This window comes from Sphaerodactylus townsendi, unplaced genomic scaffold, assembly GCF_021028975.2.
Source record: "Sphaerodactylus townsendi isolate TG3544 unplaced genomic scaffold, MPM_Stown_v2.3 scaffold_34, whole genome shotgun sequence".
Lineage (NCBI taxonomy): Eukaryota > Metazoa > Chordata > Lepidosauria > Squamata > Sphaerodactylidae > Sphaerodactylus > Sphaerodactylus townsendi.
This window is the reverse complement of record NW_025950517.1, coordinates 205,749-219,569: the sequence shown is the minus strand read 5'-3', so window position 1 is coordinate 219,569 and position 13,821 is coordinate 205,749. Positions and strand designations below refer to the sequence as shown.

The 13,821-nt window shown below is 53.6% G+C and overlaps 1 protein-coding gene across 3 annotated transcripts in view; it reads left to right on the top strand.

Moving 5' to 3' along the window:
- The first annotated feature begins 464 nt into the window (after positions 1 to 464).
- Positions 465 to 13,821, top strand: part of LOC125425374 (probable G-protein coupled receptor 83) — a 28,447-nt gene continuing 15,090 nt past the window's right edge. The window contains exons 1-4 of one of the 3 annotated variants that reach the window (XM_048482988.1): positions 531 to 623; positions 1,035 to 1,762; positions 5,001 to 5,341; positions 6,115 to 6,240. In XM_048482988.1, the coding sequence (XP_048338945.1) occupies positions 1,663 to 1,762; positions 5,001 to 5,341; positions 6,115 to 6,240 (567 nt within the window). In that variant the 5' untranslated portion in view covers positions 531 to 623; positions 1,035 to 1,662. Of the gene's footprint in view, positions 624 to 1,034; positions 1,763 to 1,784; positions 2,161 to 5,000; positions 5,342 to 6,114; positions 6,241 to 13,821 lie in introns of those variants that run through there. The other 2 variants (XM_048482989.1, XM_048482990.1) reach the window with 2 other exon arrangements.

Genomic DNA, 13,821 nt, shown 5'->3' with positions numbered 1-13,821 from the left:
GTGCCCCGAGCAAGGCTGCTCAGGCTCAGCCCTCTTGGGGGGCTTTAGGTGAGGAGGGAGAGGCGGGGGAGGGGGCGCTCCCAACCCCCCACTAGAGGAAGATGGGCCGGCCGGCCAGCGAGCAAAGCCGAGGCTGGCGACCGGCGTTCAACGGCCTGCCCCTCCTCCCCCGAAGGACCCGGGCTGCCGCGAGTGAGGGGGGGCCGGGGGGGGGAAGTGCACAGATGTTAAAATGAACACTGTGCGGAGGAGCTTCTGCCAGAGCCGCTGAAGGGCCGCTGAGAGGCTCCAGGCCCCGCCCCGCCCCGCGAGCCTCCAGGGGATCGTCCGGCACAGAGGAGGGCGCCTCCGCACGCGCTGAGCGCCGCGCTCTCCAGTCCCCGCCGCCAGCGAGCCTCGAGGGTTGCACGGAAGGGCCCGCTGCCGCTGCTGCCGCCGCCGCCGCCGCCGAGCGGACTGGGCGGGCGTGGGAGGGGCCGCGAGTGAGGGGGCGGGGCCTCTCCTCCCTGCCGAGGAGCCCCGCCCCCGCTGCCCCGCCCGGCGCCTGATTGGCCCGGCCGGGGAAGGAGAGGCGCCGGGCTGTGCACCGCCGGGCAGGCAGAGGGAGGCGCGCCGCCCGCCAGGTGCGTGGAGCCGCCGCCGGCAGCCGGGCCGCCAGCACGGGACGGGACGCCCCTCCTGGGGTCGCGAAGCGCCCAACGGGGGCGGGGGGAGGGAGGGAGGGAGGGGAGAGGTCCGCGCGCCCGGCCGGCGCCGTGGGAGGGGTTTCGCGGGCCGGGGCGGGGCGGGCTGCTGCTGCTCGCCGGCAAGACTCGTTGCTGCCTCCGGGTCTCCCGGCGAGGTGGGCGCCTCCCGGGGTGGGAAAGCAGCGGCCACGCCCGGACCGTCTCGGGGCTTCGGGACGCGCCGCAGGGGCTGGGGCGAGGGAGGCGCGCTGGGGCAGGGGCTTCAGACTCAACCTGCGGGTGGGGCGAGGAGGGTTCTGGGGGGGGGGGTCGGTCTGTTCATGATATTGCCCCCCGCCTGCTTCCCAGGAGCCTGAGGTCTGGTTCGCCCCCGTCTCGACTGACGAAGCGGGCTGCCCGCTCCCAGGTAGGGCTCTGCCCCGGGGAGGGAGCCCAGCGGCCGGGACCTGCTGATGCCCCCCCCCCCCCCACGCCCGTGGCCGCGAGTTCCTCCCCCGGAGCTGATCTCTGCAGCGAGCCCGGGGATCCTTTGCTGTTCCGAGAGACCTCCAGCCCCCGCCCAGAGGTTGGCAACCCCACTTGCAGTGGAGCTGGGACTGAAAGACAGCGGCTGGTCCAGGAGCTGGAATGGGACCCCCCCCCCCGCAGACCCCGCCCAACTAGGGAACTCCGGGGCGCGCTGCTGCTGCTGCTGCTGCTGCTGGCCTTCTGCGGATGCAAAGCAAGTGAGGAGAATCCTGGGCCTGGAGTCTTTGGAGAGGTGGTGCTCTCTGGCACTGGGTCCAAACCCAACCGGGCCAAGTTCTGCAGAAGAGGGGGAGGGCTGTGGCACCTTGTGGCAGGGCCCCTGCTTGGCCTGCAGAAGGGGCCAAGATCAGTCCCCAGCATCTCCAGTTGGTGATGTGGACGACCTCTTCCCCATGATCTTAGAGAGCCGCTGCTGGTCTGGGTAGATGAGACTGACCTTGACAGGCAGATGGTCCGATCCTCTGTGAGGCAGACTCAAGACCTGCTTGGCTTCCAAGGAGACCTCAGGCCGGAGGGCGGATGGATCTTTCTTCTTGTGCATGGACAGTGTAAGCATCTGACTACATCAAATGAGATAAGCCCCCACAGACCTCCAGGGGTTCTTAACAGATGCAGCCACCTTGTGAAGAAGAGTTTGGATTTACGACCCACGTTCCTCTCCTGTAAGGAGTCTCAGGATGGCTTACAAACTCCTTCCTGTTCCCCTCCCCAAAGCAGAAACTGTGAGGCAGGCGGGGCCAAGAGTTTTCGGAGAGAACCGTGATTGGCCCAAGGTCACCCAGCAGGCTTCATGTGGAGGAGTGGGGGAACAAATCAGTCCACTTGCCCTTAAACAAGACACCACACAGGCGCCCAGAAAAGGCAGGATAAAAATGAAAGGACAGGATAAAGGGGACATTGCATGCAAATCAAGTGAGGTTATGGAACTTGCAAGCATCTCTTCTAGGTAACTAGATTGTCTATCGATAATTTAGCTTTAATAATGGTACACTGAATGCAGAGTTTCATTGCTGTTGTTTGGGGCTAACAAGAAAAGAGGAAGCATAATTTGGAAAGTGTCTTCCGATGATTGTTTTGTTCTGTTGGGGAGAAACACAAATGTTCGTGTGCATGTTTCCTTGAAGTGCCACATTTATCCCTACAACCGACAGCAAACCAGGTAGATGGTGCCAGCACAATGGAACCACTCATGCAGTCTTGTCAGCTCTGGCTGGGAAATGCTTGGGTTTTTTAGAGAAAAAGGAACCCAGCAGCGTGTAATGCTCGAGAGCCCCCCCCCCCCCCCGCCCAGGTATCCATTTCCTCCAGGAGAACTGCTCTCTGTCTGCAATTCTTCCTGGAAGTTGGTAAATGACAAAAAAGAACAATTTTTACATTTGATTCTTAGACTGGGTAGCAAAATGTGACTGTAATTGAATATAAAAGACTGCTCTCAAAGAGCAACCCTGATGAGAGGTAAGTGTATCGTGGACGGTCTGAGATGGTTGACAACAGCTGAGAATTAGTTTAAAGATTTGGAGGGAGGGGGACACTTTTCACACCAAGAGCTGGTTTGGGAGGCAGAAAAACATTCTGAACCCCCCGCCCCAAACTCCAGCCTGTAATTCTTAAAATGTAAATGCAGAGGCGTATTGGGGGGAAAGGGCACCCGGGGACAGCAGCTACTCCAGGTGTCCCCCCTTGTGTTTGAGGGCAGTTTGGACAGCCACCACAGTGGTAGACCGGCTCCTAAGCGATGCCTGTCCGAGCCGCCCCCCTGCCTCCTGCCCTCTCCAGGCCCTGGGGAGGGAAGAAGCCAGCCTGCAGGGAGGTGGAGGGGCAGGGCGCCACAGTGGGTGGCCCAGGAGGCGGCCTACTGCCAAGGTGCCTGTCCGAGCTGTTCCCAGGCCTTCCCTGGGGAGGGTAGCAGGCAGCTCGGACAAGCACCATGGTAGCAGGCCAGCTTTGTCTTTAGGTGCCTCCAAGCCAGGTCAGCGCAGGGGAGGAGGGGGGTCATTTGATCCCCTTGGGCCCCTGTGTAGAGGACCCCACCCTGATGTTCCCAGGTATGGCCTTTGGATCTTGCACATTTCCTCCTGAAATGATCCCCCTGCTAGTCACTCAACAGTGACAAAAAGACTTGAATTAACTCTTCCTCTGTACCACACCAAAGGAGAGCATGAACGCAGGAATGGGTGTGATGTGCATCAGCTGAGCTTGCCAAATCTGGGCAGCCTGAAGGTACTTTTAGTTTAATTAATATCAATATTTGTATTTTGTAGTCTTTCTTGCCTCAATATATTTATACTCAAATCTCTGCTGCATAGAAAACTGAGCACTGACACAAATTCATAGTTACCATAGCCAGGAAGAGGAGAAGTCGATCTCTGGCTCCCAATCTTGATCCTCCTTGATCTGAGATTGCAAATGCCTTAGCAGACCAGGTGCTCGGGAGCAGCAGCAGCAGAAGGCCTTTGCTTTCACATCGTGCATGTGAGCTCCCGAAGGCACCTGGTGGGCCACTGCGAGTAGCAGAGTGCTGGACTAGATGGACTCTGGTCTGATTCAGCAGGCTCTTTCTTATGTTGTTGTTGTTGTTGTTGTTATTAGGCCTTTATTGGCATTACAAGAAAAGAAAAAGGGGGAAAGAAAAAGACAGAAATTAAAACACAATAAATCTAAAATTCATACAGCAAGTAAACATTTAAAAACAGCCACTGTAACATGCTACATTCCAATCATAGTGTATTATAATATTACAATAAAATGTTAAAATAAAATGGCATAATGAAGAAAAGAAAGAATTAATTACATTTGATCTACACGTACATAGGCCAGTTAATGAATCATTTGCATTCGATTATTTCAAGGAGAAAGTTTGCAACAATCGTGGTAAAAGTAGGATCGGTATTGTTCAGAAGGTTTCTTATGTTCTTATGAAGAGCTGATGCAAACATTCTCCAATGTAATATTCTTCTACAATTCAAAAGTTCAACCAGACAATCCAGCTGAGGGGAATGTCAAAGAGCAGAGAATGTTCAGGGTGATCATTTGAGAAAAATGAACTCTTCAAACTAGCAGCTTTAAGGGTACATACGGGGCTGAGTGGCTCAAGAAAAGAAAAGATGATGGAATAGAATAGAATAGAATAGAATCTTTATTGGCCAAGTGTGATTGGACACACAAGGAATTTGTCTCCGGTGCATATGCTCTCAGTGTACATAAAAGAAAAATACATTTGTCAAGGAGCAGAACTAGAATAAAAGCACAGTCTAGAATAAAAGGAGAGAAGACCAAAAGCCTGAAGGAGAACTAAACAATGAAAGCCTAATATGAAATAAACATTGTTTAGTTCTACCTTTTGTTTCTTGGGGCTGGAAGTCTTCATCAAATGCCATTAACTTTTTTTTCTCCCTTTCTGCATCCCCTCCCACTGCCTGTCAGCCTCCACAGGACATATGAGCTGCCCGGCCTCTGCTGGAGCCACGTCTCCCCCGCACATTTGTGTCAAAGAGCCAAGGACTTTCCTGGCTTTGTGCTGCACAAAAACAGACTGCACCCCTGGGCCTTTTTTTTCATTGGATGTTCTTTGTATGGCTGCTGGTGTGCTGGGTGCTTTAATTCCGGCATCCCCGGCGGCGGGCTCAAAAGACTCTGGTGAACTCTCTCTGGGGCAATCCATTCATCTCGCTTTCTGGAGCAAACAGTCACTGGTCCCTCGTCCATCAATGCGAAGAGTAATTTAGCTGAAAGCTTCCCTCTTTCCTACACACTTGTCACTCCTGTTGTATTCTCCACTCTTTGTAGACATCCTGGAGGAGCGAAACCACACTGATTCTTTGGGCAAACTCATGTTACGCTACCCGGCTGCCAACGGGACATCTTTCAACTGGACAGACAAATGGATTGTGGAGTGGGAAAAGTTTGCTGAACTGGCCAAGTATGAACCAGAGTCGCAGAAGCCCTCAGTGAAGGCTGTCCTCATTGTGGCTTACGTGGTCATCATTGTAATGTCTCTCTTTGGGAACTCGCTGGTCTGCCATGTGGTGATCAAGAACAAGAGGATGCATTCGGCCACCAGCCTCTTCATTGTAAACTTGGCTGTCTCAGACCTCATGATCACCCTGCTCAACACACCCTTTACACTGGTAAGTGCTCAGCTGCTCTGCCAGGCCCCCACTCCGGCCAGGGAGGTTGCTGCATTGGCCAGGTGGCTGCTTCCTTTGAGGTTCTTTGAGCCCATTCATTATCAAGTCATTAGCAAAGCAATGAGATGGCAGAGCCGTGTGTGAGTGGGCCTGCAGGGACTTCATGGCCAAGGTGGGAGAGGAGGGGGGGGGTGTATTTCACTGTAAGAATTTGTAACAGCTGAATGGCCAGTGCCCTGACCTGGATGCCCCAGCCCAGCTTCGTCTCATCAGAAATCAGAAGCTCAGCAGCGGTGGCCCTGGTTCGTCCGAGGAAGCACACAGGGGCAGGCAACGGCAAACCCCCTTCGAACATGGAAAACCCTAATAGGCTGTGATATCATTTTCTACCCCCATAGTAGCAGAAACCCCTATAGATGGAGGTAAATGGATTAGAGCAGGGGTAAGGAACCTGCGGCTCTCCAGATGTTCAAGAACTACAATTCCCATCAGCCCCTACCAGCATGGCCAATTGGCCATGCTGACAGAGGCTGATGGGAATTGTAGTTCCTGAACATCTGGAGAGCCGCAGGTTCCCTACCCCTGGATTAGAGTGAGTGGGAAGACAGGTAGTGTAGCTGAGCATGCCCAGTAGCCAGAATGCACCTGGCTCACCTGAGATCTCTCTGGAGGGTGGAGGAAAGGTTGAATGCCAAACCCCAAATGTTTATTTGCTCTGACTTGGCAGCTGTGATGCCTTTTGCCTGGCTGACGGCCCCGCTGCTCTTTGGCAGGTTCGGTTTGTGAGCAGCACCTGGGTCTTTGGGAAGACCATGTGTCACCTCAGCCGCTTCGCGCAGTATTGCTCTCTCCACGTGTCCACCCTGACCCTGACAGCTATAGCTCTAGACCGACACCAGGTATGTTACCCCCACTTCATCTTCTGGGGTGGCTTATTCTGAAAGCAGCAGAGTCTTGGCTGGAAAGTGGAGGGGAAAGGCAGCTCTAAATGGTAGAAAGTGTCTGCTTAAGCTTGGGGCTGTGGTGAGCCTTCTTTGTGTGATGGTTTTTATGTGTTCTGTGACCAGTTCACATTGTCTCTCAGGCCCGGTGGAGGTTTCCTTTTAAAACCTGCACATGGCAGATTTTTAGTTATCGTAAACAGGTCTACACATCTTGTGATCTACCAAGCAATAATAAACTTGCAGATTTTATTTAATAGCTTATAAATATTCACAGAAGTGCCAGCTGTTTGAGATCTAGTTTTTAATCAAGTTAGAAAAAGAATTTGGAGAGTTCTTTATGTACTTGTGTCAGACTCCCAAAAACTGAAACAAACTCATGTAAAAGTACAGTAGTTTATTGAGTAATTAGGATCTTCTCTGGTCATGCCAGAACTGAGGTTTGCCCGCGCAAAACCCAGTAGTTAAAGCAGACTGCACCCCCCATCCTGGGAATGCGCGCCCAAAAGGAACTGTGAAAGAGATAACGGTAAAGACAGCCAGGCACTGACCTTGGCCAGCACCTGGTACAGCACAACATCATACAGAAGACAGTTGAAAGTCAGTTAGAAATGCACTTAACCCATTCCTCCACCCTCAGCATACAGAAAGCAGCAATAGCAAAATCCCCATAATAACAGGCCTCCTGACAACCTGATCAGCTCCAGAGGTGCCTGAATGATGCTAACGTATTGGATCCCTTCTAGTCCGGTTTCCGCACCGGCCATGGGACTGAGGCGGTACTGGTCGCAGTTGTGGACAAACTCTGGCTCCACCTGGACAGAGGTGGTTCAGAGCTGCTGGTGTTACTAGATTTTACCACAGTGTTCGACGTAGTAGATCATTATCTTTTGATCCACTGCCTCCCAGTATCAGTGTTCAGTGCGGGGGGGGGGGGGGGGCAGCCTTATGTTGGCTGGCCTCGTTTCTCTGAGACCAGGGACTGCAGGTGGCATTGGGGGGAGAAAACTCAGGCCTCATCCCATAGTTTGTGGGGTGCCGCAGGGGGCGAGCCTCTCTCCAATAATTTTTAATATCTGCATGCAACCCCTGGCGGGTCTGGTCTGGTGTTTTGGGCTGCAGTGTCATCAATATTCAGATGACACCCAGCTTGTGTTCACGATGGAGGACAGTCCATCTTTGACCCCTGGAGCTCTCCAGCGTTGTTTAGAGGCCGTTGCTGGTTGGTTGAGAGCAAGTCAGCTGAAGTTAAATCTAGCAAAGACGGAGGTCCTGTGGGTGGGTCAGGGGGAGCAACCAGTGGACTTTTGCCTGCCTATGCTGAACGGCGAGGCTTTGCATCTAGCCTCGTCCGTCAAGAGCCTGTGTAAGGAATTCCATAGAAGCAGAAATAAAAGGCTTTTTGGGTGTAAAAGACCGTTTATTCAGACATCCTAGAAAGCTCACGTACACGCAGTGGCAGGAATAAGATCTCCCGCCAGAAGCACAGGTTATAACTCTGTCCATCCCATCCCCCCTCCCGGATTCCCATGGGAACGGAGGTCTCATCTCCCTCGCAGAGATAAGGTCTCCGCCGGAGAAGCTGGCCCATCGCCCGGGCTGTGGAATGTAGTCAAGGCCAGGCGGCTGACCCGCTCATCAACACCATTGAATCCTTTACACTCTGCCTCCCTTAAAAAAGACCTCTCCCCCCCAGGTTTGTGCGGAAAAGCGCGGTGGAAAGCAGAAATGAGGGCGGGGGCGTCAATATTTTCGGAATAAACCCATTGATTATACCCAGAGGAATACCCCACCCAAGAGACTAAATATTGTAAGCGTTTGCGATTAAAGCGAGAGTCCAGGATGGCGTCAATTTCATAATGCTTGTGGCCATCAATAATAGTCGGTGGGGGTCTCTCCGGCGGGTCATGCCAGGCATCGGAAACGGGAGCCTCCTTGAGTAAACTGGAATGGAAGACAGGATGGATATTACTAAGAGAGTTAGGCAAATCCAATCGGGCAGTGACATCATTAATCACTTTAGTAATCTGAAAAGGTCCTACGAATCTTTTGCCTAGTTTTGAAAATTTATGCACGTCTCTGAGATTTTTGGTAGACAAATACACCCAGGCGCCCACACGCAGAGGGAAATCCGAGCGGTGCTTATCCGCTTGCAGCTTTTGGGAGTCTTTAGCCTGTTGTAAGGCAGTCTGGACCATTTTCCACCCCTCGGCCAGAGATGAAATCCACTGCTGAAACTCCGGAGGATCCAATGCATCCGCAGGTAGTTGCGGCAACGGCGGGAAGGAGCGACCGGACACAATTTCGAAGGGGTTTTTTTTTGTACTGCTATGAACCGCATTATTATAGGCGTATTCTGCAAACGGAATTAGCTCGCACCAATTGTCTTGGTGGTAGTTGGTGTAACAACGTAAATACTGCTCTAGGGTTCTGTTCGTTCTCTCTGACTCACCGTCACTTTGAACGTGGTAGGGGGCGGCAACCGCCGGGGCGGCCCCTAACAACCCTAGAAAAGCTTTCCAGAACTTTGAAATGAATTGGGGGCCGCGGTCGGAGACCACCTTAACGGGGGCGGAGTGTAGACGGTAAACATGCTGAATGAACAGACGCGCTAACTTAGGAGCAGAGGGGATGGAAGCACATGGGATGAAATGGGCTTGTTTAGAAAATAAGTCCACCACCACCCACAAGACCGTGTTGCCATGACTTTCTGGCAAATCCGTAATAAAATCCATGGAGATGACTTCCCAGGGGCGGGAGGCCACCGGGAGAGGTTTCAACAGACCATGGGGTTTTCCCGGAACGTTCTTGCACAAACAGAGCAACCTTTAATATACGTCTCAATGTCCTTGCGCATCGCGCGCCACCAGAACTGACGGCGGGCCAAATGCAGAGTTTTTAGAAAGCCAAAATGTCCAGCCGAGCGGGCATCATGACAGGCCTCGAGAACCTGCTTACGGAGGGGGGGAGGCACGTACCAACAATCCCCCCGCCGCCAAACGCCATTCTCCAAACGCAATTGGGAGTCACCTTCCTCCGCCGGAGGCTCGCGCAGCCCCGCCTCCTCGAGTTCCCGTAGGAAAGGAGAGACCAGGCTGGGAACGGGCGGAGAAGGAGGAGCGGATGTCTGAGATCGGGTGACAGCCAGCCCCAATTGGGAGGGGGAGAGAACAGTGCGCGGAATGTCCTGTAAGGCAGCTCCACCCCCCTCCCCGGGCAGGCGCGAAAGCGCATCAGCCAGTTTATTGGTTTTTCCGGGGAAAAAATGGACCGTGAAAGAGAAACGAGAAAAGAAATCGGCCCAACGAAGTTGCTTCGCGGACATCTTGAGGGGGGTGGAGAGGGCGGCCAAGTTCTTGTGATCCGACCAAACCTGAAAGGGGTGTTTAGCTCCCTCCAGCCAGTGGCGCCAAGTGGAGAGTGCTACTTTGATGGCCGCAGTTTCTTTATCCCCTACAGTCCAGTTAAGTTCAGCACCGGAGAATTTCTTTGATAAATAAGCACACGGAACCAACCTACCATCTTTATTTCTCTGCAACAGGGCTGCCCCAAGCGCTTTGTGCGAGGCATCCACGTGAACCACAAACGGGAGATCTGGGTCAGGGTGCTTCAGGATAGGTTCGGTAGTAAAAGCAGATTTTAAAAGCTGAAAGGCTGTCTGACATTCTTCAGACCAGGAAAGGGGGGCCCCGGGCTTGGCAGTCAGTGGATCTTTACCCTTAGTGCGTAAGAGGTCTGTGAGTGGGAGAGTCAGTTCAGCGAATTGGGGTATAAAGTCACGATAGAAATTAGCAAAACCTAGAAAAGATTGGAGTTCTTTTCGGCTGGTAGGGGCAGGCCATTGGAGGACTGCATCAATTTTAGCAGGATCCATTTTTAGGCCCTCGGGCGAGATCCGGTAACCCAAATAGTCAATAGAGGTTTGGTGGAAACAGCATTTGGAAAGTTTGGCAAAGAGGGAGTTGTTGAGCAAACGTTTCAATACTTCCCGAACCAGTGCTTCATGCTCCTCCATGGTTTGTGAATAAATTAAAACGTCATCTAAGTACACCACTACTCCCTTGTACAATAAATCATGGAGAACTTCGTTGATAAGGGCCATAAAAGCTCTGGGGGCCCCACTTAACCCGAATGGCATTATTAAGTATTCAAACTGTCCAAACTTTGTGTTAAATGCAGTCAAGTGTTCATAGCCTTCAGCAATTCTGACCCTGTAATAAGCTTCTCTCAAGTCCAACTTAGTAAAGATGCGTCCCTTGCCCAATGCGTCTAAAAGATCCTTGATTAATGGCAAAGGGTATTTATTGGACAGGGAGACTGCATTGAGTCCTCGGTAATCTGTGCAGAGCCGTAAAGACCCATCTTTCTTTTTTACAAACAATACAGGAGCAGCATGCGTGTGTTTGGTAGCCCGCCGTATGAACCCGCGGGCAAGGTTCTTGTCTAAGAAGGCACGAAGTTCCTTCTCCTCATTGGGACTCATGCGGTAGATTCTCCCTTTGGGCAGTTGCGCCCCTGGCTGTATTACGATTTTGCAGTCAGTGTCTCTATGGGGTGGCAACTGATCGCATTCTTGCTCCTGAAACACTCTGGCTAAATCTTGGTAAGCCGGTGGAATGCCGGTAGAATCGGGAGCAATCGCTGATGAAGCCAGGGGGGGGTGTGTGTCAGGAGAAGCCGAGTTTTCCCCCCAATTCATGTGTTCACCGCAGGGAGGGTCAGTGAATTCTAAGATCCTTTCTTTCCAAATGAATTTTGGTTCATGCAACAATAACCATGGCATGCCCAGAACTATGGAGTGTTTGGCCACTGGCGCCAGAATAAAACTAATTTTCTCCCAATGGTCGGCGCAGCGGAGGAGAACCGGTTGCGTTTTGAACTGGGCCGGTCCTTCGCTCCCGAGAGGACTGCCGTCCATTTGGGTGAATGGTATGGGCTTAGCCAGGGGGACTTGGTCTAGACCTAGCTCCTCCGCCACCTGGGGCCGCATTAAGCAATGGGAGCAGCCCGAATCCACAAGGGCTGAGGCTATAATACGAGTATGCTTAGCGGGGTTGGCCAGAAACGCTTGGATTGTAATGGGAGCGCTGCCTTCACTCACCGCGTCTGGAGTCGAACCCATGTCCATGGGGGCTGAAGAAAGGCAAACAGCTGCTTCCCCCTCCTCTGGGTCGCCTTCGATAACTGCCTTAGACGAGCCTGTTGGGGGCGGCCCGGATTTGCGTGGTGGCTTGGCAGATGGGGTGCGCGCGGCCGGAGCGGTTGGCTTCTGTTTTTTCGGGCAGTTGGCGGCCAGATGACCTGGTCCTCCGCAGTAAAGACACAATCCCAGTCGGCGACGACGCTCGGAGGTGGTCTCGGTAGGGGCGGCTGGGCTTGGCTTGGTGGTCGCAGTGGCGGGTTTTGGGCATGGGCGGCCTCCGGCACGAGCGTACTCCAAACGAGACGCCACCTGGGATCCCAATGTGATCCAATCAGCAATAGTGCGGGGGATCCGAATTAAAAACACCGTTTCACGCAGCTTGCCGTCAACAGCATCCGAGAAGTATTCACATTTCATGCGCTCAGGCCACTCAGGAGGGAGTCGGGCAGCCGCCGCACGAAATTCACGGGCAAATTCTGCAAACGAGCGGTTGCCTTGCTGAATAGATTTGATGGTGCGGATAGCTTCATTTTCAGCACCCGGATCTTGGAAGCGAGCCCTTAAGGCTTGGAGGAACGCGGGCACCGTGCGAGTATCTTCATCTTGCAGGTTCAAAAGAGTCACAAACCAGTCGGCTGCTGCCCCATCCAGGACTGAGCCGATGTCCCGTATTTTTTCGCGCTCAGACCGGTATAAATCGTCATAGTCCTCCATGTGGGCATCGAGTTGCAAGATGAAGTAGGGAAGTTTGGAAGCGGTCCCATCGAAACGGGCAGGTATTGGAGGTCTGTAATATCCCCTCTCCACGGCCCTTGGCGCCCGCAGAGGCGGCGGTTGCGCAGGTTGCGCAGGTTGAGGCAGCGGTTGCGCAGGGGGGGCCGGAATCGGTGGAGGTGGAGGTACCAACGCTGGTGCCGCTGGCGTTCTGGTGGGATCTGGTCCTTGGAAGGTGGCAGGACCCAGCAGCGTCGCCCCTCTGGCGCCGGCTGTACCAGTGACAGCGTAGACTCCAACTTGGGTTGTCCTGTTCTGCTGCTTCTTCAGTTCCCTCTCCAAGGCGGCCAGCTCTCTCTCCTTGCGTGTCAGCGCATCCTGGTGCGCATGCAAAGCTGCTTTCTCTCGTTCCAATTTGGCCAATTCGTCTCGTTGAACAGCTGCAGTTAGTTCACTTTGCGTACGCAAGGCCTTAACGCTTTCGCGTTGACGCTGTAAGTCCAGTTTGGAGTGTTCCAGGACTTTATCATGGACAGATAGGTTCTGCACATATTGCCGTTGCAGCGCGTCTTTGGCACGGTCCAATTCGAGTTGGATTTCTTTGCGCTGCTGTTCCCGGTCTCTTTGCAGGTTTTCACGCTCTTGCTGCAGCTGTTCTCGTTCCTCTTCCCATAGCTGGCGTTCACGGGCCCATGCTTCTTGGGCATCTCGCAGTCGGCCCACTTCCTCATCCCAGCTCTCTTTCGATGGGAGAGGGAATAGATCCGGCTGGGAGTGCAGGCTTTCTCCGGACTCCTCTTCATCTGAACGCAGGACGTCGTGCCCACCGGTGGCTCCACGGGGCATCTCAGGTGCAGCCGCTGGTCCGGGATCTGGGGGGTCCGATCGGAAGACGGTACGGATACCCCTCCCAATCCCTGGTATAGTCCCAGTTTCACCGGTGGTCTTCGGACGGGCCCCAGTGCTATGCCACGGTGGATCTTTGGGAGCATCACCAAAATACGAGTCCAGGAATCGTTCAATGGACTCCTGTGTTGCCGCATGAAAGGTGGTCAGGCCCGTCTCCTCCGTGACAGGTTGCATCTGAGGTTTGTAATCCATATGAAAACGGGTAGATACCCGATCCACAGGCGCTCGATCCATAGACAGCGCCCCAAACGACTCATGTAAGTCCCCATGGTCGTCTTCTCGTCCCTCGTTCCAACGGAGTAAGGGAAGACTCGTGCTGATACGAGGACGGGAAAGAGTCACCAGCGAGACCCGCTCTCCCACCGGTTCCTCTAAATCCAGAAGGGAGAGCTCGGAGCCCTCTTTGGGGGCTACCGAACCTTCCACAGGAACATTCAACCTCTCCATGCCGAGACACCAGAGGTCCACTGCACTAGGAAGATAGATGAACGATGGATTCCTGCCACAATGTAAGGAATTCCATAGAAGCAGAAATAAAAGGCTTTTTGGGTGTAAAAGACCGTTTATTCAGACATCCTAGAAAGCTCACGTACACGCAGTGGCAGGAATAAGATCTCCCGCCAGAAGCACAGGTTATAACTCTGTCCATCCCATCCCCCCTCCCGGATTCCCATGGGAACGGAGGTCTCATCTCCCTCGCAGAGATAAGGTCTCCGCCAGAGAAGCTGGCCCATCGCCCGGGCTGTGGAATGTAGTCAAGGCCAGGCGGCTGA